This window comes from Herpailurus yagouaroundi, unplaced genomic scaffold (genome assembly GCF_014898765.1).
Source record: "Herpailurus yagouaroundi ecotype Mexico unplaced genomic scaffold, PumYag 28, whole genome shotgun sequence".
Lineage (NCBI taxonomy): Eukaryota > Metazoa > Chordata > Mammalia > Carnivora > Felidae > Herpailurus > Herpailurus yagouaroundi.
The window spans coordinates 166,716,458-166,743,287 of record NW_024412376.1 but is presented as its reverse complement, the minus strand read 5'-3'; the positions used below and the strand labels follow the sequence as shown (position 1 = coordinate 166,743,287).

Genomic DNA, 26,830 nt, shown 5'->3' with positions numbered 1-26,830 from the left:
TTACTTCCTGTCTGAATGCTCTGCGTCCCCAGCTCCTAGTGGTCTCAGACTTGTTCACTGAGCGCACCCAGTTTGAGATGATGTATCTGACGCTGACCGAGCTGAGGAGGGCGCACCCTGCAGAAGACGAGATTCTCATTCAGTACCTGGTCCCTGCCACCTGCAAGGCGGCTGCCGTCCTCGGAATGGTAAGCCCCAGGCGGTGCGGAGGCCACCTCGTACTGGCTGCATGTTGTGGCCGTAGGGAGCCTCGGCCTTGGAAGGCCTGACCCGGAAGGAGAGTGGGAGGACTCGGTTTTAACATCCCTGCCTTTCTGCAGGTCACCGTGAAGCGTGTTATGGTGGGCGAGCCTTGGTTTAGGGCTCTTGTACCCCTTGGCTCTGGGTCATCACGGTGTGGGTAGCGCGAACACGACCGGCCCCTCCTCCTCAGTTGCCCACGCCCCGCCCCCCCCCTCCCCCCATGCCCCTTTGCTGAAGAGCTGCCGGCTCCCGTGCTTCCCGCCAACAGACCTCCCTCCCGGGGGCCATTTTACCCCAGAAACCCTGCATTTGTCCCCCATGTCCGGATGCCATTGTCTGTTGTTAGCGGGAGGGCAGACTGCCTGCTTTTGCGTTCTTCCTTATTCTGCGCCCAGTCGATCAGAGCTCAGCTGGCGCGGCATGCACCCGTTTTTCTGTGCGTCCGTCACCACGCGGTCCAGGCTAACTGGACGTGATGTGAGCACATGAAGGCGTTTGCACGGGGCCGCCTGCTCTGGTCAGCGGAGGGAAGGACAGAACCTCCGCCGTTAGAAGGAAACAGCTGGACTCCAGGCTGTGCGGGTTTGGCGTGTGCTTGCTCTTTGCTTCGTAGCCTTTACCCGGGATCTGTGGGGCCTCTGCTCCCTGTTTCCTGGAGTCCCATCTTCACGTTGGTGGTGGAGACTCATTCATCCACCGAGCATGTGGGGGCTGCCACGGCCAGGGGCTTGGGTCCCTGTGTGGGGCGCGGTGGTGCGGTCCCTCTGCCTCCCCTGTGTTCCCGCTCGGTCCTGTCTGTCCTGACAGTGACCACGAGAACAGGTCTCCTCGCCCAGTCTCACAAAGGTGAGCTCTTGTTTCATCTGGGCCCCAGGAAGCTGAGACCAGGTCACATGGGACATGGCAGAGGTCTGAGTCCACGTCTGTGGCCCAGAGCCCTGACTCTAGCCCCTTCCTGGCTTGGCTCCCCCGTAGAATTCATCCCTCTGACCCGAAGTGCCCAGGCAGGTATCATCCATCCTGGGTGGCCAGAGCCCTGGTGCCACCGTCAGGGAACAGAAACAATGAATCCGTTGGCCTGCCTTCTGTGAGCACATCACTTCAAAGTGTGTGCCCTCCGGGCGTCGAGAGACATGTCAAAGCAGCTGGACTTGAAGGGGTCCTTTTGTCTTTGTGGGGGATTTCAGCTGCTGGGTTCGTTTTCATTGTAATTGTGTTTTTGTGCTCAGGCCCAGGTCCCCCTAGACAAATGTTGTGTTGTCAATAAACCAAATAAACAATCATCATTTTCTAAGAAGACCCTAAGGCAAGACTTGCTGCATGGACACAGACTCCCCACCCTGACGTGCATGCACGGGCCTCTGTGCAGGCAGCCGCGCTCCGAAGCTTGTCTTTTCCTCCTGAGGCACTTACATGGTGTCAGGAAGTGTGCGTCCCTTGCTGCACGTCCTGGCGGTGCTTCCAGAGGCAGGGGCTGTATGCACGGCGGCACCGTCCTTAGGAAGGCGTCGCACCGCCGTGGTGCGTGTGCGTCTGCTCTGGGCGGGGCCTGCAGGGACCCTCAGGTGCCAGTAGCCACCTTTCCCAAGTGGGGTGGCTTGTGGAGCCCTGGGGTCACCCCCACTTCCACACCGTTTCCTGTGGCTGCCTCTTCTCTAAAAGGAGCGTCTTGAGGGACGCATGTGGCATGGAGCGCGAGGGTTCCGCTGCGCCCTACTGTGTCGAGGGTGCTAACGGCCATGGGTAGTATTTTGGTTCAGGTCAGTGCAGACTACCGTTAGGGGTCCCCAAGACCACCCTGCGTTTTTTCTGGGAGGATTCACATATACTCATGGCTGGGATTTACCCCGGTGAAATCGAAGCACAGTCGGCACAGGGTAAAGGGGGGCGGGGGGGCAGGTCCCAAGGAAGCAGGCGCCAGCTGCCAGCATCCTCTCCCGGGGCGTCAGGTGGGGCGCGTTGTGACAACACGTGTGGAGTCTCGGCCGCCAGGGGAATGCATTAGAGACACAGAGCAGGGCTCCCGCCGGCGGCCGGTCCCTCGGGCCACTCTCCCTGGCGCGGCCCAAACCGCAGGCCCCCGAGAGGAAGGTGTCTGCGCGGACACGGCATTGGCGTGACCGGGTGAGGCACAGGGGCTGCTCTGGTCAGCGGGGGAGCCGGGGACGCTCCCGCCAGCCGGGTGCCCGGACGCCCGCTCAGGGGCCTCTGGGGGGCCTGCTGCCGGAGCTCCTGCACCCAGTCTTCCTCTGTAGCTTAGGTCAGCCCCTCGTTGGCCTCTCCCGATCCGTCGTGGGCAAGCCTCTGCTCCTGTGCCTGTGCTCTAGGACAAGGCCGTGGCCGAGCCCGTCAGCCGGCTGCTGGAGAGCACACTGAGGAGCAACCACCTGCCCAGCAGGGTCGGGGCCCTGCATGGCGCCCTCTACGTGCTGGAGTGTGACCTCCTGGATGAGACAGCGAAGCAGCTTGTCCCTGTCATCAGCGACTACCTCCTGTCCAACCTCAAAGGGGCAGCCCAGTGAGTGGCACTGGCTGCGTGGGGGTCTTGGCGTGGACCGGGGGAAGGGCGGGGTCGTACACCAGGTCCTGGGGCCCAGGTGGGCCCCCTTCCGTGGGGACGGGGGCGGAGGTCCTGGCCACATAACACGCACCGTCAGACCGGCCCGTATCTCCTGGTTTCAGCTGCGTGAATGTTCATAGCCAACAGCACGTGCTGGTGATGTGTGCCACCGCCTTCTACCTGATTGAGAACTATCCCCTGGACGTAGGCCCAGAATTCTCTGCGTCAGTAATTCAGGTGAGCAGCCTTGGGCGCCTTCCTCTGGAACGGACGTGTGTGCGCGCTCTGTCGCCTGCGGGTGGTACTCTCAGAGGAGCAAGCACGAGTGGCGGGGGCCTGACCCAGAAGTCTTCCTTGTGTTCAGATGTGTGGGGTGATGCTGTCCGGGAGTGAGGAGTCCACTCCGTCCATCATTTACCACTGCGTCCTGCGGGGCCTGGAGCGTCTTCTGCTCTCCGAACAGCTGTGCCGGCTGGATGCTGAGTCCCTGGTCAAGCTGAGTGTGGACAGAGTGAACGTGCACAGCCCGCACCGGGCCATGGCTGCCCTGGGCCTGATGCTCACCTGCATGTACACAGGTGCGGGGTGTGGGGTACGGGGCCCCAGAGACTGGCCCGGGCCCACCTGTGCCTGCCAGCTCAGTGCCACTGAACTCCAGACCATACGGATCTGCTGTCCAAGTGAGCGAGAAGCATGTTCATTCTTGGACACAGACCCCACGACCCCACCGCACTTCAGGAAGATTCTAGAGCAGGGGCTTGCGGTTACTGGCTCAAGGCCGCATTGCTGTGTAGGCTTCAGAGCCCAGCCCAGGGAGCAGGTCTGCAGACTGACCACTGCACCCCATGTACCCACGGGGTGGGCCAGGCCCTGGGTGGCTGAGCTCTCCTGTCACTTGATTTCACGTGATCTCTCAGGCTTCGTTGAACTCCCTAGTGGGTTTAAGGTGTGGTCTTCAGAGCAAGTAACAGTACACAATGATTTGTTCCAGGGAAGGAGAAAATCAGCCCAGGCAGAACCTCAGACCCCAGCCCCGCCGCCCCAGACAGCGAGTCCGTGATCGTGGCTATGGAGCGTGTGTCCGTTCTTTTCGACAGGTGAGAAACGCCCGCCTTTGCCCTGAGCTGCCCTGGGACGCTCGCCAGGAGCAGCTGCCTTCCCCCGCACCTGCTCCCTTCTCAGCCCTGCCCCCGTGGCCCGCGGTTTCCCCGCTCTCCCCCTGACTGCACACATGCCTCACTTGGCTCTGCGGGAGCGGCCAGTCCTTGGGCCCCAGCACCGGGGAGCTTGGGGTGTCCCTCTCCCGTGAAGGTTGGGGGCAGCCCCTGTCAGTGTGGAGGCATCGGGTGGGGCATGTGAACCGGACAGGCACGTGGAGTTCTGAGCAGTAATGGAGATGTCTGTGGGACACTGCTGCCTTTGGGCGGGGAGTCTCACCATCAAAGCAGGCTTGGCCCGCCCCGCCCCCCCCCCCCCCCCCCACCGCTCCCCGCCCCGGGCCTGGGGAGCACAGCCCTGGAGCACCATTAACAGTGGCTTGCAGGAGTCGTGCTCAGTAGACCGGGGTAAAGATTTAAACAGCAAAGGAAGTATCTCTGAGAGCTTGGTAATTAATCCCCGCCACCCCCCCCACCCCCCCCACTGTGTGCACTTGTGTCCAGAGGCGGCTCAGTTTGCCAGCTCTGGAAAATGGGTCGGGCACCTTGTCAGGCTCTTTCCCCAGGACCGCACCCTGCGTTTTGCCCCAGGCCTCCCAGTGCAGACTACGTGATGCGTCTGCAGCCTTGGGAGGCCCATTCTGCACCACTCAGCCTGGCCTGTCCCTCTGGCGCAGTCAGCAGGAGGCTTCTGGCTTTTTCTCACAAGAGCACGCTGAGCCAAGGCTTTCCCTGCGTCCGCTCGGTCCACATGAGGTGTTCTGGAAAGCCAAGCATTGCAGTCTGTTTCTGTGTTGAAATTTAAAATGAGTGTTTATAGCCATCTTCTGTTCCACACAGATCTGTCGAGCCCGACCACAGCTGGGTGACGGGCAGGGGAGCCCACACTTGGGTCCCTGCCTTCGTGGACCTTGCATCCCAGTGCTAACAAAATACACCAACATGTTAGCGAGTGCTGTCAGGCATGCAGCGTGGTCACTCTCCAGACGTCAGGCGGGGGGACACTGAGTTGACGGGAGGTAGCTTTTGATTGTGGGTGTCGTCCAGAGCAGCAGCCTCGCCCCTGCTGGGCCAGAGCTGGCATGCAGGCGGAGGGTCTGGGCATGCCTAGGAGGCTTGGACCCCGTTTCTGGGGCCGTTCCGGCACTTTTCAGTGGCGTATGGCTCCTCTGGGGGCACAAATGGAGAAACCTGGCCAGAAGGCATTGCTCGAGGTGCTCACTGTAGTATCTGGGGCAGCGGGGCGTGGAGGGCATCAGCAGGAGAGTGTGCGGGTAGGGGTCAGGTAAGAGGGGTCCTTGCTGACTGCAGAGGTCTGGCATCAGAACGGGGTGCTGAGACACCCACAGCATTTGGACATGGATGGAAACGGAACGGAACGTGGATGGTGTTCTCCTTACGAACTTTTTTTATCTCTAATGTCACCATCTCAAACCCCTGTTGCTTATAACTTGACACGACCTTGAAACCCCTTTCTGAGGCCTCAGCCCACACACGGGTTGGGGGGCCGCGAGCCGTGCCTTCACCTGCAGGTGCCTGGTGAGGCCAGTAAGGAGGGGGTTGCCTGTTTGCAACATGTTTGTAACATGCTGGGACCCAGGGCGCCTCCCAGCTGGCATCAGACATGAGGCCGTCTTGAGGTGAGGCCAGACTCTGACCTGTGTCCCCTCCTTTTAGGGTCAGGAAAGGATTCCCCTGTGAAGCCAGAGTGGTGGCACGGATCCTTCCTCAGTTTTTAGATGACTTCTTCCCACCCCAGGATGTCATGAACAAAGTCATTGGGGAATTTTTGTCCAACCAGCAGCCATACCCACAGTTCATGGCCACCGTTGTGTACAAGGTGAGGGCACGGGGTCACGGGCCGGGGGAAGCCCCGACTTCCCGGACCGAATGCCTTTTAACATCTGGATGCGCTGACCTGGTGCAGGTGCTGGTGGGCCCCACTCCTCACCCTGCAAACTGCAGCGCCCCTTACCCAGCACCCCTGCTTCGGTAGAGCTGTGGCCCCTGACCCTCTGGGCCTCTCGTCCTCTCAGGTTTTCCAGACCCTGCACAGCAGTGGGCAGTCGTCCATGGTCCGGGACTGGGTCATGCTGTCCCTCTCCAACTTCACCCAGAGGAGCCCGGTGGCCATGGCTGTGTGGAGCCTCTCCTGCTTCTTCGTCAGTGCTTCCACTAGCCCCTGGGTCTCCGCCGTGTATCCTTCCGGGTCCGGGCCGGGGCGCGTTTACCAGTCCTGTGGTCTCTTCTGTCTGTGTCTGGGTTGATGCTTCCCGTTAAAGTTTTTGGAACCTAACCTTTGCCAGAAACTCAGATGTCGAAATGACATATATCTTAAGCCTGAGGGGGGTGCAGCCTTGATAAGGAAACGTTTGCCACACTGACCAGGACTGCCTGGAGGGGTGGGAGGGTGGCACCAGCTCCCTGTGGACCTCCCTCCCTCCCTCCCTCCCGCCCCGTCCCCAGTCGAGGGCCCTGTGCAGCTGGGGTGGTGGCCGATGCTGCTTCTCATTATTCCTTGTCATCGTGCCCCGTGTCATCCTCTCGGGTAAAAGGCTTCAGTGAAGATCTGGTTCCCACCCCCAAAAACGCTGGCTGCCAAAAGGGGATGTTCTCCTTCAGCAGCCTTCCCCCAAGACAGACCAGAGCCTCTGAGCAGACGGCTGTCCTGCTGCTGGCGGCCGGCCTCGCTCAGTGTTGCCGGGAGGGCCCCGGGCCGGGGGGGCGTGGCTCTGCTCTCACCGAGCGGGAGCGGGGCCCGTGGGAGCGGCCGCGGCCGCGGCCGGCGCCGAGCAGGGAGCTGGGCCAGGTAAGTGCTGTGGACTGGAGCACCCTCTCCCTGGAGCTCCCCCAGCCGGAGCAGGGCAGCGTCCTTTAGCCTTGCCCGCGTAGCCGGTGGGAGCTGAGGCGGGAGGCGGCTCCAGCCGTGCCGCCCGGGTCTGCCGGCCGCTGCTCCGGTGGCTCTCGGGACTCCTGGGCCCCGACCTGTGCCGGGCGAGGACAGCCTGGTGAGGACGGGGAGGCGCACCTGGGAGACCGCTCTTCCCTCACTCGAGCCTTGCTCCCTTAACTCCCCTGCCAGCCTTCCCCACGTCATCAGCAGGATGGGCAAGCTGGAGCGAGTGGACGTTAACCTCTTCTGCCTGGTGGCCACAGACTTTTACAGACACCAGATAGAGGAGGAGCTGGACCGCCGGGCCTTCCAGTCCGTGTTCGAGGTGGTCGCGGCTCCGGGAAACCCATACCATCGACTGTTGACTTGTTTGCGGAACGTCCACAAAGTCGCCTCGTGCTGAGTGCCCACGTGGGGCAGCAGCAGAGCCCGGGGGCCTGCCCGCGCCGGCGTGGCTCCACACACGGGCCCCCCTCGAGCGGCCCCGTGGCCGGGCAGGTGGTGTCCGTCTCTGCCCTGTGGCGGAAGGGCCCCCTGGCGGCAGGGCTGCGTGCCGGGAACACGTGCGGCAGCGTGGGGCCGCGCCCGAGTCCTCGCGGGGAGCGGGAGAAGCTGTGTGTCACTAACCCTCTGTGCTGCACTCGTGTCACATGCCAGCCGCCCAGGTGTCCCCTCCTCCCGCTGCCCGGCCTGCTCGCGGTTGCTCTTGCGTCTGGGACGAATGTCCTCGGTCCTGCAGGTTGGCTGTCGGCCTCTCTGCTGTCCCATAGGCAGAAGGTGGCGCCATCAGGCTTTCGAGAGCACTCTCCGCGGCTCAGCCGGGGTCGGGCCTCACCTAGCACTGGTGTGTGCGGGGGGCGGGGGCTGGGAGCGTGACCCCCGGCGCCGTGCTTCCCTTTCTCTGTCTTCTTCTCAGGATTGAAAATGCAATTATATCAGTAAAGCGATTAATTTTAAGGTAGCTTTTCACGCCCGCGTAGAGTATGTGCATCGCAAGTCTGTGCTGCATGTGACAGCCCTCGCCGAGCCGCCCCAGCCGGTCCTTGTCCTCCCCTGTAACAGCCGGGGGGCTCTGCGGCGTGCTCCGTCCGTCCTTCCTTACGCCGTTCACGCCTGATAAGAGCATAGAGACGTTTGCTGATCCGACGTCTGCATCGTAATTCACACAGCCACACGCTGGGGACCGGAAAGTGCCCACTCCTCTGTGCCGTGCCTGCCCGTGGCGCCCTCGTCCTTAGGACGGCTCCAGAGCCCCCGCTCGGCAGCGAAGGACAGCCGTGCCGGCACCCAGCTGACAAGGCCAGCCTGCCTGGGTGCGGGCAGCCTGTCTCCAGCCCTCATGCCCTCCAGCTCCTGTCCCCAAGCCGAGTATGGCTGCCCAGGGCTGTCTGGCCGCTGCCGGGATCTGCTTCCCACGTGGCCCCTCTTGTGTTGTTAGGGGCCCAGGCGTGTGATGGAGCTACATTTGTCTGCACGCCTTGGTCATGAGCAAAGCTTGGCTTCTTGGCAACCATTAGGGAAAGGCCCCAGCAGCTCCTTGGCCCCTTTTCCAGCTCAGCACATCTGCTAGGCCTCCTTCCAGCCCGGGAGGGTGTAGACCTATGCCCCTGGAGCCGTGGTGGGGCTCATTCGGGGGAAGGGGCAGGAAGGAGACAGGGTAGGGCAGCGACTGGCCAGCCCATGGCCCCTCAGGCCCAGGTCACTGGACCAGCTCTGTTTCCAGCCCCAAAGCAGCCAAGTCGTTCAATGCAAACGAGGCCTGGACATTTGGGTCGACCTTGGCTTAGGAGCTCGCGTGCCTACAAGTGGGGCTGTGCTTGCCGTCGGCCCCCAGAGGGAGGCCAGTCATGTGGTGAATGCCAGGCTGCTCAGTTTGGTCTTGAGTTTAAGTGCAGACAGCGTTTTGGGTATTTCACATGGTAAGTGGACATAATTTGGAAGCTGTCTTCCAGAGTCTGCAGAGAAGAAAGAGAACGAGTCTCGGTATGTGGTTAGCGACCCTTGTGTCTGAGTGTAGGCCTGACGTCCCACTGCAGGCCACACAGCTAGCCGCAGGGCGTGGAGACCCCCGAGCTCCCCCCCCACTGCCCCAGAGCTCTGTTTCTTTCCTGCCCTTTCCTGCAACAACAGTTTGGGGCCTGCTGGGGTGTGGGGTTTTCCCACCAGGCCCTGCAGAGGCCCCACCGCGCCAGGGCACGAGCGATAGAATTGGGTCACATGTTTGATGCGTAGGACCGTAAGGGCACTTTAACAGAAAGGAAGTCAGCGTTGTCCCTCGCTCCCTCTGGGCTCCCATTTCTCCTCCCGCCTTTTCCCATAAGTCGGCTGGAACGTGTGTGAGCGCAGGAAGGTGCTCAGAACCTGCTGTCTCCCACCCCTGTCGCCTCGGCGGCTTGGAGATGGGAGCACCCCGGCCTGATGCTGTTCCTGCTGAGGAGTTTACGTCTGTAGGAAGTAACACTGTGAATGTAAAGTTTGGAACTCTTCCCCTTAGAGTCCATGCCACTGGGCTCGCCTGAAGTGTAACTGGCTTTGCCTTGATTGCCATGAAATAGTCGGTTCTTAACAGGGGCCCGGAGCCCGGCTCTGGCCACAGGTGCCACCCAAGAGACGGGCCTGTGTGCTCGGGAGATGGAGAGGAGTCAGTGAGTGAAGTCCTTTTGGCCACGGGTGAGTGTGTATGTGTGTGCCTATGTGCGAGTCTGTAATTCTGTGTATATTGCAATACACAGGCGTGCAAGGCTACGAGATTGGCCGCGTAAGTTCTTTGTAGAAGTTCTGTTTCTTAGACGTGCCCTGTGGAGGTGGCTGCGTGACGGAGGTGTCTGGGAGCGGTGTCGTTGCTCGTTGAAATCCTGCTGAGGAAAGGGTCCACCTGGCCAGCTCTCTGCACAAGAAGTTAGGACTTTATCAGCTTACTAGAAGTTTATATAGCAAGCAGCGATCATATCATCAATCCAAATTTTGTTGAAAATACCAATTTGGCAGGTTTGTGGGGAGTGGGGCGGGGGGGGGGCTGTTTTTGTTTTCCTGCTGATAATATCAGGATGGACTTGAACGAAACCAGGGCAGAATTGTTTGGCAACGCACTTAAGCGTGTCTTCTCCAGAAATGTGCCTCCCTCCCCCACCGCCCCACTGAGGGCTGCAGGTGACCCCCGGCTGCCAGAGCCCGCGCCTCCTGCCCCATCACGTTTTTGTCAGCAAATGGATCCTTCACAGAGGCTGAACGAGGCTGACCCCTTCAGACACCCGGAGGGCAGCGTCACGAGGCCTTGCCTCTTAAAGGACCCCCGCCGCACCCAGGCACCCCTCCGTTGCCGGCTGTCACTTCCAAGTCCCCAGGGCCGGGGGCGGCTTCTCCCGGGCAGCCGCGGTGAGCCCTGTTGCTGGTTCCATCGGAACGGACTCTGAACAGCGGTAACTGCTCTCGGCCATCGTGCAGGCGATGCTTCCTTCTGCGGCGGCTGCAGGGGGCTCTGTGGTTTGGGGGGAGTGGAATCCATTTCCTGTCAATGCCACGAGCGTCCTTCCTAGCATACATCCTCGCTTTGGTGTTTGTCCTTCCCTCTGTGGTGAGCCCTCGAAGCCGTGGCTACCGACCAGGGGGACAGTGGGGCAGTTCTGTCTATGGGGCAATGGGCAGGGGCAGGGGAGCGGTGTGAGAGCTGCCCAGCCCCGCTGGCAAGCTCAGGAGGGCTCAGCTGGTGCTGCCGACCCGGGCGCGGCCTCCGCGGGGAGTGGGCCGCTCAGATGGCGGTGACCCGTGAAAGTGGCCTGGAGGGGTCAGGGGTCCCGTTCCCCCCCGTGCACCTGTCACTTTTCATGGCGTCGAAGGAACCCCCTCCCCCCCAAGCGCTTCTGGGAGCACCTGGCCCTGGACAGTCACTGCCGTTTCCTGGTGCAGACTGGGTGGCGGCCACTGGCGCCGGAGGACCGTGGCCTCGTCGACCGCAGCAAGTGGCTTGGCTCTGGGCGAAGCGGGGCCGCCTGTCCGTGCACGCTGCCTCGTGCTCGCGGGTGTGAGCTCGAGACGCCCCGCCACCTCCATCCCCGCCTGCTGGGAGCCAGCGAGGCTGTGAGGGGCACGTCCCGGAGCCCTGACCTGGACCTGACCGTCCGCTCCCAAGAGGAGAGGGAAGGACTGACAAGCGACGTGTGTTTAAGTTTTTTAAACTTCCGCGAACATTGTGTACCTGAATTAAAGGGAAATGACACCACGCACTGCTGTACGAGGCGTGCTTGCTTGTGGAGAGCCTCTCCGGGGAGGCGGGGTGGCCGCCACACTGGCCCGCGCCCAGAGGGGGGGGTGCTGGGCACGTCCCAGGAGGTCCCCGCAGACGTGAGCTGCTGGGGTGAAGGGTTCCGGGGCCTTGGAGGGTGGTGAGGGCAGCCCAGGGCTGGAGTGCTCACAGGGGGCCGCGCCTCGGCCTCGGGTCTCCCCCACGCCCCGCGGGCTCCTGGGCTCCTGGGCTCCTGGCGCACCCGTTTGAGTGTGTGAGTTCTGGCTTCAAAGACTCGCCGCCCCCCAAAGGCTCGCCTAGTCAGCAGAATGGGGCACCGTCCTCCTCAGCCCTGGTTCGGCCCCTCCTTGGGAGCCGTGGCGAGTCGGTGTCTGGTAATGTTGGGGCGCAGCTGCTTTACCCGGCAGCCTGCACAGACAGCACCCCTAGTGCCATGGGTTCCCGTCCGTTGAGGGGAGTGGCCCGCCCGGTCCCTCAGCAGGGCGGCCTCGGAGCCCACGCCGTGGCCGGTGCCAGATAAGTGCGCTCGCACAGCTTGGCCCCTGCCCCTGGGCTGCAGCCCTGTGACCAGGCACATGGGCTTCCGACTTCCGGGGCTGTGCAGCAGCTCTGTGCACGGGCCCTCGGGTGCCACAGGACCCCCTGTCCCTGCACAGGAGTGGGCCTTTGTCCTCACGTCAGGTGTTCTAGACATTTGATGGGGGTGACTTCATCTCCCCAAATTTGTCTCCTCTGTGATGCAATTCCAGGGCCTCTGATGGTACCTCGGAGCGACCAAGGCTGTGTCCCCCTTCCTGGTCCCAGCACGGACAGCCAGACCCTGCCTGGCGCGCCTGAGCACACGTGGTCTCCCTGTTACTTCCAGAAAGAAAAGGGCCCAGAGCCCCTGCTGCTCATGTCCCCCGCTCGCCCTCTGCCGCTACGGCAGAGGGACCCTCAGGAGAGGGTGAGACCCTGCTTTCCTTGAGAAGAAGCCCCTGAGGCCCTTCTAGGTGTGGGGTGGAGGGCTGTGCCTTGCCCCCCAGGCAGCTTGGCGGTAGTCGGAGCGCTGCTGGATGAAGCGTTCTGCCGGTGCCCATGGGCCCAGAGGTGGGCCTGCTTGGTGGTGTCGCCCAAGACTCTGGGCAGCCATGAGCATCTCCTGTGGTTCCCCCTGGTTTGGGAGCCTTACCGGCCCAGCCCCTCCACCTGGTTGGATGGCACTTCCCCACTGGCCTCCCAAGCAGGAAACCGAAGGCCACTCGTGGCCATGTGCCCTAGGGGCCCCGAGGTCCTCAGGCCTTCACTCCCCACGGGCCTGAGGGTCTCTTGGGGCATGGGCGGGGCCGTCGGGGTTGGGGTCTGCCCACCGAGGCGGAGGCCAAAAGTCACAGTCTGAGCTCCCCGCGGATGTAGGGAAAGGGGTGGTGGTGCCAGCACAGTAAGCTGGGCCCTACAGCACCCACAACCCCTGCAGCGCTGGGCCGCTTCCAGCCTCCTTCCACTGTGAGCCAGTCCAAGCTGGGATGATCGTCGCCCCCTTCCACGGGAATAGCCCTCCCTGTGACCCCGCCACACGCCATGTGCTTCCCCGCCTTCGCCCAGACTGGAGCATTTCCACTGCTAAACTTTCCCACCCGCTGTGATAGGCTCTGCTCACTGGCGTCTGCCCCTGGAAGGTGCCAGAGACTCCTCGATGGGATCCCCGCTTCCCACCTGGGGCTCCGGGTCGTCTGGGTAGGGCCAGCACACCCAAGTATCTCAGACCGGTGTTGGTTTCCGGGGAGACAGGTCTACAGGGTGTGGCCGCACGGGTGTCCCCCGGCCTCCTGCCGGGGCTTAACTACCCCTTCTCCCTGCAGGTACTGCTGGATACCCAGCCCCCGGCCCTCTGCCTCCCCATCCCACAGAGATTGAGGGTCCCCGCAGGCCATGCAGCTGTGCCAAGGTATGGAGCCCCTCCCCAGCAAGAACAGACAGGGCCCTCCCACCTAGCTCGTGCTTGTCCTCGGAGGCCCGACCTCAGGGCTCCGCTTCCGGAAGCTCTGGGGGTTTCCCGTGCCCACTGACACCTGAGAAGACATTTGGAGTCCAGCCTTTCACCCTGACTCCCCTGGACGTGCTGGCTGGAGGGGAGGCGAGAGGTGTAGACACCTCCTCTGGGGCCACCAGTTTGCCAGGGCCCTGAGCACAGAGTGATGTCCACAGGCCGGCAGCTGCCCCCTGGAGGCAGGGGCCTCGGCTAGCCTGAGGGTCCCCAGCCCGGGGGCCCTGGGGCAGCAGCTCTTCCTGAGGAGTGTTTACCATCACCAGCCAGCCTCTGCCCTCTCCAGAAGCCGCAAGGCCACGCATGTGGTAGGGAGCATTCTCCAGGCACACGGCGGTTTGCATTGGCTACGTCCTGTGTGCCCTGCTGAGGACCATAGGCACAGGAGGGGTGGCAGGTGTCCTTTACCTCTCCCTTGGGCCTCCCCCCACGTGCTGGGCCAGGGCCAGGGGCAGCCCCTGGAGCTGTGGTTGCAGAAAGGCCCTCCGGTGGGGCTGAGAGCTGGCACTAGGGCCCTGGGGTCGGGTCCTTTGCCTGAGGACTGCGGGCTTTCTGGGAGACCTTTCAGTCACTCATTCACGCTGCAAACATCCCGAGCACATCGTGCCAGGCACCCAGGCCCAGAGGAGTACAGCAGCCCTGAGCCTTCCTGGGGGGTGCTGCGTGGGCTCGGAGAGGAAGGGGCTCCTACGGGGAGCTGATGGGGTCCAGGTCTTGAACCAAGAACCCACTGAAGGGACAAGGGGCCCTTCCGCGTGCCCACACATGTCCCTGCTGCCCTTCCACCTGAGGGCCTGGGCAGAGATTCAGGGACACCTCCCCACCCCCACCTCCGCGCTCCAGGCTCAGCTGTCCCAGTCTGGGGTGGCTTGGAGTGAGACTTTTCTCTCCGTGGTCAGGTCAGAGGAGGACCCTCTGTTAGCCATGGTGATTTTCAGCCTGAACTTCGTGAGTCCCTCCCCCCCCGGTTTAGGCCACCGCCAGGGACCCCCACAAAGGCCAGGCAGGCTCACTGATGGCCCGTGGATGCCACGGCCTGGCTGGGCATCTGGGCCTAGCAGGCAGGCAGGCAGGCAGGCAGGACTGGGGCCTGTCCAGCAGGTGTGATGGGCTCTTACTGATAAACCATGTGAGTTTTGTCTTTTAATTTTGAATGTTGATGCCTTTAGTGATGCGTTCTCTCCGTAGGCCTCACAGCTCCCACGGCCCTGGTGTCCTGCCCTGGCTGACCCTCCTGCTGCTGACCTCTGCTGGCCAGCCCCAGGGGGCGCTGCAGCCCATCCCCAGCCTGGCTCTCAAGCCCTCCTTTCTGACCACCCCCCCAGGGACAGTCACGCGGTCTGTCACTGCCCCGTCCCCTGTGCTCTGGCCTCGCCAACCTTGCTGCCACTGTGGGGCTGCTTCTTGCGGGCAGCGCCCCCTGCCTTCCTGGGGATCCAGGCCGGTTCCCCTCGTCTGGGTGCAGAGTTCACCGTTGTCCTGCGGTACCTTCCCAGCCCTGCTGGCGACCCGCGGCCCTGGCCCTTGAGACCTTGAGATGGACGAGCCTCCGTCAAGCCCTGGAAAAGACCCGCTGAGAGAGGGTGAGGGTCCCCCAGCCAAGGACCCCAGCCATGCCAGCAGCCATCTTGTCCAGGGTCGGCGTTGGGGGCCTCCCAGGAGACCCCAGAAACGGTGGGCAGTTTGCATTGGCTACGTCCTGTGTGCCCGGCCGAGGACCATAGGCACAGGAGGGGTGACAGGTGTCCTTTACTGGGACCCTGCCAGCCAGTGCTCCTTCCAGAGGCAGCACAGCACGGGGTCAGATTCGGCTTCAAGCCACCGGCTTTCAAAGCCTGGCCCAGCCCTTTGCCCACAGGGTGACCTCGCCTCTCTACACCCTTGGCCTTTTTATTTGTAAAATGGGAGTAATAGTGCCAGCTTCTTTTACAGGAGTTCCTTGAGGATCAAAGTAGAAAATACTTGTATTTAGTCTTTAAAACAGTGCCTGGCTTTCCGTGAATACTCAAATTCTTATTCTCTCACTTTTGCCAGTGTTCTTAACCCAGGGTCACACAGGTCCAATTGAGGGAAAAAGGGAAGAAGGACCAACGTGGGGTAGGAAGACTTCAGACAGGAGGTGATGTCAGAATAGGGCTTTAAAGAATGAATAGGAGTTTGCCAGTAAGTCCAAAGGCAAAGTCTAGGGGATCTATTGGGAAGAGAGAGGGGCTACTTAAGGCTGGTCCCTTCATTTGTTCATTTCTTTACTCAGCAAGCCTTTAGCAAACCCTTTCCTGTGGGGTTCCGGGGATACAAAGAGCACCCCACTAGCCAGGTAGAAACGGGTCTAGGGACAGACGGTGCTGAGCAGGGTGGTTAGGGCTGTGGTGGGGCTGCCCAGGGTGGGAGGGACACACACACTGCCCGCCTGTGCCCATTGCCCTCCGGCCCCAAGAACTGCCCCGGCTTCTCTGCCCAGCCCACGTCACCCAGGCTGGCAACCAGTCCCACCACAAAGAGGGGAGACAGGTGGTCAGACGGGGCAGAGCCCCACTGCTGCCCAGCCTGTACTGATGCGTTTACATTTCTCCCCGTAAAATGTGAGCACGTTGGCCAGGGGGACGCTGTGTGTGGAGCACGTCACAGGGAGGCGAGTGTTGGCGGGTCCTCGAGGGCACCTGCTGCTCGAGCTGTGTCCCCCTCTGCGTGCACCTCTGCGCTCTCCCCCCTTCACCGCCCACCCCCCCCCTCAGTGGCGCTGGGCCCTCCTTCCGTCCCACCCTGACTCCCTGTCTCCGGCTCTCCCTGGCGCCTGGCGCCTCGGCCCGTGTGCGTGGGGCGGGGCTGAGGCGGGGGCCGAGGCCTGGAGCCCACGCCTGGGGAGTGCGGTCAGCCCCGTCAGCCCGCTGCGCACGGGGCTCCCGGCAGCAGGGTCTGCTGGCTGGGCTGGGGCGGGAGGCACGGCCGGCGCCTGGGCCACCGGTTTTGGGTCTGGCCCGCTCGCTGCAATATTGATGGCCCGTCAGGGCAGCCCTGATTCCTGCGCTCTCAGTTAAAAGGTTTCTGTTGTTGTAGCTTATGCAGTTGCTCTGTTGCTATGGAAACGTGACATCAAAATGACGTTTCCCGTTTAAAAGCTTTTAACTAAATTCCTGCCTGTCAGATGTAGGCCCCATTTTGAGCACGGAGCTGCCTTCCAGGAGTGGGGCTCCCGCCCTGTGCGCAGGCCCCAGGCCCCGCCTGAGCTCTTTTAACCCCGCAGGTGCCTCCAGCATGGCGGCGGCCGAGGTGCCCGGCTACCTCGTGTCCCCGCAGACGGAGAAGCACCGGCGAGCCCGCAACTGGACGGATGCCGAGATGCGCGGCCTCATGCTCGTCTGGGAGGAGTTCTTCGACGAGCTGAAGCAGACCAAGCGCAACGCCAAGGTGTACGAGAAGATGGCCAGCAAGCTGCTGGAGATGACGGGGGAGCGCCGGCTGGGCGAGGAGATCAAGATCAAGATCACCAACATGACCTTCCAGTACAGGTGGGCCCCACGTGCCGCACGCCTGTGCGCCCCCCCGTGCTCCCTGCCCAGCGCTGGCCGCTGGGGGCCGCGGGGAGCCCCTCGGAGCTGAGTCGGGAAGGCCTCGTGTGGGCAGAGCCCAGCCAGCGAGATGGGGCCTGCACAGACCATGTGTGCAGCCTCCCGTCAGAGGTGGGAAACCGAGGCCCAGCGAGGGCAGGGCTGGCACAATTCGCAACATACCCCAGGCCCCTGCCTTGGGTGCCACGTGCAGGCGGCTCCCGCTTGGCCCACACGCACCCTCCCGCCGGGAGGGAGAATGCAGGCCGGCTGCCCAGGCGTGGCTCTGCTAAGTAGGGTGCCTGCCGTACAGACAGGGAAACCAAGGCCGGAGGTGAGGAGGCTCAGCTCCCAGGCCTGCAAGTCCTGCCTGGTGCTGACACTCGGTCATTTCCAGCAGCCGGCGGCTGGCCGCGGTCAGGGAGCAGGGTGCGTAGTAGGGCCGATGTTGGAGCCCTGGAGCTCCCAGCAGGGCCTCACTTGTGGGAGGGCCCTCATTTGTGGAAAGAAGCAGCGGGGACCCAGGCCTGGCCCTACCCCACTGTAGCCACCCTACCCTGGCAGCCAGAAGGGAGTTGCTGAGTCAGGGCCACAGACAGGGTTCCTGGGCAGGGGAGGAGCTCTGGCATCCAGGGTGGGAGCATGTCAGTCACTGCGTGCAGATGGCCATGGGCAGGGCAGAGGTCACAGCCATGCAGAGGGCCTTCTTGGGTGAGGCCAAGGTCACAGGTGTGGAGTGGGTCATGGTCAAGGTGAGGGTCGTGGGCAGTCTAGGGTCTCCAGGATGAAGGTCAACCTGGAACTGGGAGCCATGGGTGGAGAGTAGCAGTGAGGGGGGTGGGCGGCAGGGTCAGTGACCCTGGAAGGGGCGCTGTCCCAGGAAGACTTGGAGTGCACCGAGCTGCTCCCAGCCTTGGCCTCCTCCTGGCACTCCTCGTGGCTGCTATGAGCAGGGGAGCAGAGGTGCAGGCCATGCTGGCTGCAGACGGGGCCTGGGTTTGCCTTGGGCACCTCGAGAGGATCCTCGCTCCCAACAGTCGGCAAGGAGCCAACCCCTGCCCTCCTGGCCTGCAGCTCCCAGCCCGTCTGGAGCCTGGGACGTGCAGAGGCCCCGCAGGGCCCCCGACAACTTCTCGTGGCCCTTGGAGGAGGGGGTCCAGAGCCTGGGTCTGTCTGAAGGTGCATTTCTGCCCACAGCCCCAGCTCCCAGGCAGGCCCAGGGGCCAGAAATGAGGCAGCCGCTAAGGGTCTGAAGGCATCCGTCACAACATAAACGATGATAAATTCCAGCCACCAGCTCGTGGCGTGAGAGGGCTGAGTTGTCTGTAGACGTGTGTGTGTGTGTGTGTGTGTGTGTGTGTGTGTGTCTGTCTGTCCCTGCCTCCTCCGTTCACACAGTGCGTCCCTCCGTGCCTGTGAGGGGGCTGCAGAGGTGCAGCCGGCTGTTTGACCAGCTTCCCATCTGACTCAATAATCCATGGGCTCTGATTGGTGTCTGGCCGACTCATTCATTATTTATCCTGAAAGCCTTCTTCAGAGTCCCAGGGGAGGCATTCCTTTCCATTCCTTGGTGGGGGGGGGGGGGGGGGCAGGGAGGCCATGAGAGATGAGACAGCAGAGCAGGAGCCCGGGCCCTCCAGCGGGGCCCCACTGCAGACCCTGCCGTCTGTTCCTGAGGGCGAGGGCTGCACGTGTGACACTTCAGTTTCCTGTTCCCTGAGGGGGAAACTGAGGCATAGAGCAGAGAGGGGACTTGCCCAAGGCCACACACCCTTAATAGGCTGATGCTTTGACTGGTTGACTAGTTCTTTATCTGTCTCCTCTTACCCCTACCCAAAGAGCCTCCCCTACCAAAGTCTTTTCTTATTTTTTCACTGTAGCTCTTTGCATATTAAGGCTGTCAGGCTAAGGAAGCCCGAGGGGGCGCCTGGGTCCCATGGAGCACGGTCTCTTGGAATACCATTCAGGGGCCTCCTGTGCAGGGCGGGGGCAGGCCTTCGCTCATTTCTCCAAGGAGCGGCCTGGCTTGAGTGGTCAGAACAAGCGCAGGGGGGCTTCCAGATGGGCTAGAGGCTGGGTGGGGGCCCAAGCACAGTTCTCCACTTCCTGCGCCTGGAGTCTGTGCAGGCCTCCAGGGCGATGGACGGTAGTCCTGGGGCTGGGAGACGGAGCAGCCATGCCTCCCTCGGTGGCCTGTCCCTGGCTTTCTACCGAGGACATTCTGTATGCTGCTCCCAAGGCCACCTCCTGTATGTAGCTGGCCTCTGCTCGCTGCCCCGAGCCACAGACCCCCTGGCCGTGTCCTACTGTGCCCATTTGCTGCGGGCAGCTTGTTCAGAGAGTCAGCTCTGTTTCAAAGACCAGTGTGACCAGGGGCTACACCCCGGCAGGAACCCTATGTCAGGAGACAGGAACCATCTGGCTACAGAGGTCCCTGTAGCTTGAGGGCCTCCCTACTTGGGAGGAGCATGGGGTAGGAATGTGGGGGCCACAGACTAAGGCTGGGTCTGATGGGGCAGACAGGAACACTTCCCCCCCCCCCCCACCCCCCACCCCCAAGTTATGGACTCCTTCCTGGCCTGGCCAAGGCTGCCCAGCTCTCCTGCAGCTGTGCCTCCCCATCCCTGACCTCCCAGAATTCAGCCAAGGCCGGGGGACCTGCAAGGCCTATCTGCAGGGAAGGATAGGACGCATGGCTGGGCAGGGCTCCAGCCCATGGTAGGCAGAGCTGTGCTGTGCACACCTTTGGGCCTGGGGTCTAAGTAGGGTTGGGGGGTGTCAGGCCCAGCCCTCCTGCCCCCTGACCCTAACCCTAACCCTAACCCTGGTATCTTCAGCCACGAATGTTATCTAGTCGGCTTGCTGTTTGCCAGGAGCTGGGCATTTCCTTATTAAATCCTCCCTACAGCTTGTGAGGAGTTTGCTTTGCTCATCCCCATTTTACTGATGGGAAAATGGAGGCTCAGAGAGGTTAATGGACCTGCCCAAGGTCACACTGCAAAGTGGTGGAGATGAGACGCAGCTCAGGTCTGTTGGACACTGCAGACTGTGCTCTCCGGTTCCCACTTCTGAGGCGTTCTCTTTAGGAACACACGCATCTCATGCCATGATGTTTTACATTGATATTATATGACGCTGTGTTCCTATGTTTGCATACTTTATTATCTATCGCAGGCTAACTACTTCAGAACAGCATTTGTTCACTGTAGGGAGCTTAGAAACTACAGAAGCGCAGGGAGAGGAACGGTACCAAACAGCCCAAGGCCCCAGCACTCACACGTGGCCTTACTTACATGTGGGGCGCGTGCTTCTTGTTAGCACCCACGGCAGGGCAGTCCCCCGGCCTGCCTTCTCTCCAAGTCTAATGTCTCCTTGGCCCTGGAGCCTGGCCAGTTTTTCTGGGGAGGCTGTCTGGCCACGAGTGGCTCCCCCTCATGCCCCGTGGCCCCCGGGGCCCCAGCGCCCCCCGAGCACCCCTCTGCCGGGGGCCGGGCAGGACGGGCCGGGAGCAGCTCCGTTTCTCACCCTTGGCTCTTGTGTCTCTCGTTTCAGGAAATTAAAATGCATGACAGATAGCGAGTCCGTCCCGCCCGACTGGCCCTATTACCTAGCCATTGATAGGATTCTGGCCAAGGTCCCCGAGTCCTGTGATGGCAAACTGCCGGACAGCCAGCAGCCGGGGCCCTCCACGTCCCAGACCGAGGCGTCCCTGTCGCCGCCTGCTAAATCCACCCCTCTGTACTTACCGTATAACCAGTGCTCCTACGAAGGCCGCTTCCAGGATGATCGCTCCGACACCTCCTCCAGCTTACTGTCCCTTAAGTTCAGGTAGTGTGTGTCTTCCTTCCCCGCCCCCACCACCAGCAGGGGCCAGGGAAGGGGCCGGGTGCCGTGAGGGCCGGCTGATCTTCCGCCGCAGAGGACTAGGTGGTATGCAAGTGCCTCCCGGGCCAGAGAGGCTTCGGACCAGGCTGGCCTTCGACAGGGAGGCCTCAAGCAGGGAGGGCTCAGATGGGGAGGACTCAGGCAGAGAGGCTGGCCTCAGACAGGGAGGCTGACCTCAGATGGGGAGGCTGACCTCAGACGGGGAGGCTGGCCTCAGACAGGGAGGCCTCAGACGGGGAGGCTGGCCTCAGACGGGGAGGCTGACCTCAGACGGGGAGGCTGGCCTCAGACGGGGAGGCTGACCTAAGACGGGGAGGCTGGCCTCAGACGGGGACGCTGACCTCAGACGGGGAGGGTGGCCTCAGACAGGGAGGCCTCAGGCAGGGAGGCTGGCCTCAGACAGGGAGGCCTCAGACAGGGAGGCTGGCCTCAGATGGGGAGGCTGGCCTCAGACGGGGAGGGTGGCCTCAGACAGGGAGGCCTCAGGCAGGGAGGCTGGCCTCAGACAGGGAGGCCTCAGACGGGGAGGCTGGCCTCAGACGGGGAGGCCTCAGGCAGGGAGGCTGGCCTCAGACAGGGAGGCCTCAGACAGGGAGGCTGGCCTCAGATGCGGAGGCTGGCCTCAGACGGGGAGGCTGACCTAAGACGGGGAGGCTGGCCTCTGACGAGGAAGCTGGCCTCAGACGGGGAGGCCTCAGACAGGGAGGCTGGCCTCAGACAGGGAGGCCTCAGACAGGGAGGCTGACCTAAGATGGGGATGCTGGCCTCAGACGGGGAGGACTCAGGCAAGGAGGCTGGCCTCAGACGGGGAGGCTGACCTCAGACGGGGAGGCCTCAGGCAGGGAGGCTGGCCTCAGACGGGGAGGCTGACCTCAGACGAGGAAGCTGGCCTCAGATGGGGAGGCTGGCCTCAGATGGGGAGGACTCAGGCAAGGAGGCTGGCCTTAGACGGGGAGGCTGACTTCAGACGGGGAGGCCTCAGGCAGGGAGGCTGGCCTCAGATGGGGAGGCTGACCTCAGACAAGGAAGCTGGCCTCAGACGGGGAGGCTGACCTCAGACGGGGAGGCCTCAGGCAGGGAGGCTGGCCTCAGACGGGGAGGCTGACCTCTGACGAGGAAGCTGGCCTCAGATGGGGAGGCTGGCATCAGACGGGGAGGCTGACCGAAGATGGGGAGGCTGGCCTCAGATGGGGAGGACTCAGGCAAGGAGGCTGGCCTTAGACGGGGAGGCTGACTTCAGACAGGGAGGCCTCAGGCAGGGAGGCTGGCCTCAGATGGGGAGGCTGACCTCAGACAAGGAAGCTGGCCTCAGACGGGGAAGCTGACCTCAGACAGGGAGGCCTCAGACGGGGAGGCTGGCCTCAGACGGGGAGGCTGACCTCAGACGGGGAGGCTGACCTCAGATGGGGAGGGCTCAGATGGGGAGGACTCCAGCAGGGAGGCTGACTTCAGACGGGGAAGCCTCAGACCAGAGAGGCTTCAGACCAGGCCAGCCTCAGATGGGGAGGCCTTAGATGGGGAGGCCTCAGACCGGGCTGGCCTCAGACAGGAGACCTCGCACAGGGAAGTGTCAGACAGGGAGGCAGTTGGTACTGAAGTACAGGCCGTCCTGTCCATAGTCTGGGTTCATCTGGCTCCATCAATTTCTAGCTGTGTGGAAAGTCCTTGACCTCTCTGGGCCTCAGTCTCCCTTTGTAAAATGGGGATAAATCAGTACTTTCTCCAAGGATGGCTGTGAGTGTCAGAAGAGAGAACAGATTCAGGTGTGAGGCCTGGCACATGGAGGGAGACCAAGTGCCCTCCAGCTTCTGGCTTCTGGGCTTTCCCTCACCCCCAAGCAGACCCTGCCCTGGGGTCTCCTCCCTATCCTCACCAGGCTGGCTGGTCTTCTCAGAACCAGGGAGGGGTATTGGGCTGAGCCTCCAGAATGTGCTCAGAAGCTGGTTCAGCGGGCATGCCTGTCCTCCCCTCTGCAGTCCATCACAGACTTCCTGCTAGGCCAGCACTGGCCACGTGAGCCTGCCCTCGAGATGCCCACAGGAGGCTGGGGGACCAGAGGAGGGGACATTTGGGGTGGGCTCTCAAGAGTGGATAGGAGTTCGCCCGTTGAGGAAGAAAACAAGAGGACTGTAGGTTTGAGTTATGGCCCTGCCTCTCCCCTCAGCCCTGGCCTCGGCCTTCAGGTCTGCCTGTCAGGGGTGATGGGAGGAGGCAACTCTTCAGTTGGTCCAGGGCCCCTTCCCTGGAGGGAACTTCTCAGCAAAGACCCCAGACAAAAATGCCTTTGTGGATAGCCAGATGGAATCAGCTGGGAAACCTGAGATTTTTGGCCCATGTTTCCCCGGAATGACCCCAGTTCCCAGATTCCCTGCTGCCCCAGACACTGCCCCTAATTTCTAATTAGGGCTGGGACGTGGGGACCGCTTCCTCGCCCCTCAGGTCTGCTGGGGCATCGCTCTGCTGAGGAGCATGGGGCCCCGGCTAGGGGACCAGCAAGGCCTTAGGGACAGGTGGGGTTGGGCCAGTTCAGCCAGGGACGCTTCCTCCCCCACGGCGGAGGGCGCAGGGCACGGGGCCGTGGTCACCTTCACCTTTCACCTCCCTGTGCACCGGAGGCTCCAGTGCCAGGCTTCCCGGGAGAAGCCACCCTGCCCGCACCCCCTCCCTCCCTGCCTTCCTCGTCTCTGGCCCCTCCCCCCGCGCCTCCGCCCCGTGTGGCCTCTACCCCTGAGCCCCGTACCAGGCCCGTGCCCCCCACCCAGGCCGGGACTCGGGTCACTGGCTGTGCCCACGGCCCCTTGCTGTCCCGGCCCCTCCCCGCGAGCTGCACGGGGCGGCCCCAGGCGGGTGCGCGGGGCAGCCCCACAGGCAGGGGCCGGCCAGTCCGCGAGGCGGCGGCGGGGGAGGGGCGGGCCCCCCCCCCACCCCCTGGTGCCCGGAGCGTGCGGCCCGCCGTCCACATGCTGGCGCTGTCCCTCCAGGTCGGACGCGCGGCCCGGGAAGAAGCGCAAGGTGCAGAACTGCCACCTGCGGAAGAAGAAGCTGCGGCTGCTGGAGGCCATGCTGGAGGAGCAGCGCCGGCTGAGCCGCGCCGTGGAGGACGCGTGCCAGGAGGTGCGCCGCGTGCTGGACCGCCAGAACCTGCTGCAGGTGCAGGGCCTGCAGCTGCAGGAGCGCATGATGAGCCTGCTGGAGAAGATGATCGCCAAGTCCGGCGTCTAGGCCGCCCGGCCCGCGGGGAGCGCCCCGGGGCTGCCCCTGGCCCCGGGCGGACGCGGGCCGGCGCCTCCGGGGTCACCCCGGGCCGGCCCCCTGGTGAGAACCTCCCGGAGGCTGTCCTCCCGTACGGTCACTGTCGGTGGCCCTTGAAACGGCTTTGGGTGTTGCACGTGGGGTCTCGTTCCTGCCGGAAGTCATTTCCACAGCTCGCAGGGAGCACGCCAGGCCGGTCGACTGCAAGACAGAAGCAAACGGAAGCGGCTTAGTGGCGGCTTTGTGCCCGGGACGGAAACTCTCGAAGGGGCCACGGCTGTCCTCGCGCTCTCGGGGTCTGCTGCCCACCTAGGATGAGCTCCGACGGTGGAGCCGACCCCACACGGCCGCCGCATCCCTCTCCCTCGGGGCGTCAGGCCTCCCCGTGAGGACGCCGGCGAGGCGATGACGGCCGTCCGCGTGCACCACGCCGCCCGGTTTTCCGGCCCCAGGGATGTCGTGCTGACGGGGCAGAGCCCGGGCCTCGGGCACTTGCACTCCGGCCGGGGAGGCAAACGAGTGAAGACGGGAAGGGCGGGATAGCGGGTTGTGGTCAGCGCTGGACGGGAAGGGCTGGCCCCGAGCGTGAGGAGCGGTGGCGCCCCGACCGCCAGCGGGAGCAACCAGATTCCAGGAGCCCCGGACAGCGCTACTGGGCCGCAGAGGCACGGGGAGCTTTCGCGTGCCGTGCTGGCTGTGGTGCTCTGGGTCCGGACCCGCCGTGCAGGGACGAGCTCGTGGTGGCGGGGTCCAGAGCTGCAACGTAGAGCTCACCTCCCCTGCCTCTGCCCTTTCACCAGCAGGAAAACCTGTCCAGACGCTTCTCTGCTGAATTGCTCCTAAGTCTTGCTGGCTCCTTGGGCTTTTGGTCCCTGGCTGCACAGGGTGCTGGGCACAGGACCGTCTGGTTCACCCCTGGGACCAGCCTGTCGCTGCCCGCACAACAGGGCTCTGAGGAGACATGGCAGGTGGGTTAGGGCAAGTGCCGTGGTTTCCCTCACGGTCTAGAAAAGCTCCTTCCGACTGCTCCTGGGCAGACGGGTGGGGGTGGGGGCCGAAAGCAGAGGTCCTGCCAGGAGGACCGTGCCAATTGGTCCGTACCAATTCGCACGGCGTCTGCGTTCCCACCAAGGCCGGTCCGGCTACCGCCGTGACGTCGCTGGACCCACGTGGGAGAGATCCGCACAGAACAGGCCGCGGCACCCCGCGGCAGAGGAGAACCTGGGGGGGTCTCGTGCTGAAGACCTGAGTGGGGGGGGGCGTGCCCACAGGAACCCACCAGTCTCGGAGACGAGATCCTGCCGCGAGAACTCAGCTGTTTCACAAACACCGAGGACAGGACCCCGTCAGAGCGGCCGTGCCAGAGGGGCGCCCGAGGTGGCCACAAAGTTAGGCGGGAGGTCCCTCCCCTTATATGCCTTTGCTTTGCTGGCACCGTGGTTGTGGCGTGTTAGTGTGTGGGTAACTGCGGGGCAGCAGGTGCAGTTCTGCATTTGTGTTTAGAGATAATTTGCACTTTTTCCCAGCTCCCTCTCTGAGTGGGGGGGGGGGGGTCAGTGCTGTTTCTGTGTCTTGCCAAGTGGGCACTGCCCACCTGTCCCGTGGGCTGGAGCGGAATCCGGACGGTCAGCGGAACTCAGCTGTAGGACCGCCTGGGCCGCGCCCTTCCTGGACAGCGTGTCCTCGGCGAGTTTCTGATTTGTTCTGTAGTTACTGGTCCATGAAGGGGGGGAAAGTGGCCGTATCGGTGAACGCTAAGCTATTTGATAAGATTCAGCGAAACAACGTGTTAACACTGAAAACAAGTCAGGAACCAGATGCGCGTGCTTGCTTTCACTGTTATTAGTTAGCGTTGACGTTGATAGCTGATGCATTAAGACAAATGGGCAGGATGAGAGATGAGACGAAGAAATGAAAACTGCCTTATTTTCAGGTGAGACCTTTGTATGCCCAGAAAGCCAAACTTACAGATCAAGAGCTCTGTAAACTACCCTGACCCTGTGGCATCCGAGACTGGAGCATTCCATGCACGGTCATGACTGAGAACTACAGGGAATCTGTGAGTGAGTTTAACCAGAAAGGCGCAGGATCGACAGGAAGGAAACTGTGGTTTATTGTTAAATCTGAAACGGTTCCTGAGCATGTGGGGAAACGGCGTACTCCTGCAAGTTCCAGAATAAAGTGTCATCACTTTGTTAGTATAATTCCAACTATATTTTCAATAACGTTGTGGTTTTCTCTTTGTTTTGAAATGGAAGAAAGCAGTTTTGAGTTCATATGAAAACCGAGAGGGGCAAAGGGCCTGAGGCCAAAGACTGTGAGGAGGCGTGCTCGGCCTCATGTAGCGCCAGGTAATGCGGAATAAAACCGGAGTGAGCCTTCCATTAGTGGTTGAAGCTGGAAAAACGTGGACACGTGGAAACTCACACCCTGGCAGGGGCAGTGGGAACTGGCACAAGTGCTCGGGAGCAGCTGGGCCTCACCCCGCACAGCTGAGGCCACGCGGGCCTGCCGCGGCCCCAGCGCTCTCGGGGGCCCTGCACGCACGCCAGCGATTGAAGGCCTCAGAGCTTCTGTCCGCCTGCCTTCTAACCGCCAGCATTAACACCCCATCTAATAAGATGACCTTAATTAGAAATCAGACCTGAGACTTAAAAGATCTTAGTCCTTTCAAAATAACAATAAACCCCAGGACATGCTAACATAAAAAACAATCACGGGAAAAATGTATTTTCCAAAACAAAAGGTTTTAGCGAGAAGAGTGGTGTTGTGTCACGTACCCTCAAATATCCGGCCTGAGAGAAGCCAGCTCCACACTCAGTCTGTTGCGGGATGTGGCTCGGCTGTAAGTGTGCAAGTGTCTGGGCAAAATCCAGGGTCACACAGATAGATGTTTGAAAAAGAAAGAGGTCTTTTTTTTTTTTTTTTTTTTTAAGTTTATTTATTTTGAGAGACAGAGAGAGCATGAGTAGAGGAAGGGCAGAGAGAATCGCAAGCAGGCCCTGCGCTGTCCGCACAGAGCC

The 26,830-nt window shown here is 62.3% G+C and overlaps 2 protein-coding genes across 4 annotated transcripts in view; both read left to right on the top strand.

Annotated features, from left to right (window-relative positions):
* The window catches only part of HTT (huntingtin), a 155,176-nt gene extending 144,104 nt beyond the window's left edge, over positions 1–11,072 (top strand). The window contains exons 61-68 of the mRNA XM_040489052.1: positions 33–188; positions 2,571–2,761; positions 2,926–3,040; positions 3,168–3,381; positions 3,795–3,900; positions 5,638–5,800; positions 5,997–6,157; positions 7,043–11,072. Coding sequence (XP_040344986.1) covers positions 33–188; positions 2,571–2,761; positions 2,926–3,040; positions 3,168–3,381; positions 3,795–3,900; positions 5,638–5,800; positions 5,997–6,157; positions 7,043–7,256 — 1,320 coding nt within the window. The 3' untranslated portion in view covers positions 7,257–11,072. The remainder of the gene's footprint in view (positions 1–32; positions 189–2,570; positions 2,762–2,925; positions 3,041–3,167; positions 3,382–3,794; positions 3,901–5,637; positions 5,801–5,996; positions 6,158–7,042) is intronic.
* Positions 11,073–11,139: 67 nt separating this feature from the next.
* Positions 11,140–24,881, top strand: MSANTD1 (Myb/SANT DNA binding domain containing 1). 3 transcript variants are annotated; one of them, XM_040489038.1, is made up of 5 exons: positions 11,140–12,042; positions 12,938–13,023; positions 16,367–16,631; positions 20,223–20,498; positions 23,537–24,881. In XM_040489038.1, exons 2-5 carry the CDS (start codon positions 13,008–13,010, stop codon positions 23,775–23,777), a joined length of 798 nt encoding a protein of 265 aa, XP_040344972.1. In that variant the 5' UTR covers positions 11,140–12,042; positions 12,938–13,007; the 3' UTR covers positions 23,778–24,881. The 3 variants fall into 3 exon arrangements, with proteins under 3 accessions (XP_040344972.1, XP_040344968.1, XP_040344976.1); XM_040489034.1 differs by having other exon boundaries at positions 12,938–14,705; XM_040489042.1 differs by lacking the exons at positions 16,367–16,631; positions 20,223–20,498; positions 23,537–24,881 and adding an exon at positions 14,311–14,662.
* The last annotated feature ends 1,949 nt before the right edge of the window (positions 24,882–26,830 follow it).

Coding starts and splice junctions, on each gene's coding strand:
- MSANTD1 (XM_040489034.1), top strand. CDS start 14,660: ATGGACGAGCCTCCGTCAAGCCCTGGAAAAGACCCGCTGAGAGAGG. Junction 16,632..20,222: donor AACATGACCTTCCAGTACAG/GTGGGCCCCACG, acceptor CTCTCGTTTCAG/GAAATTAAAATGCATGACAG. Junction 20,499..23,536: donor TTACTGTCCCTTAAGTTCAG/GTAGTGTGTGTC, acceptor CTGTCCCTCCAG/GTCGGACGCGCGGCCCGGGA.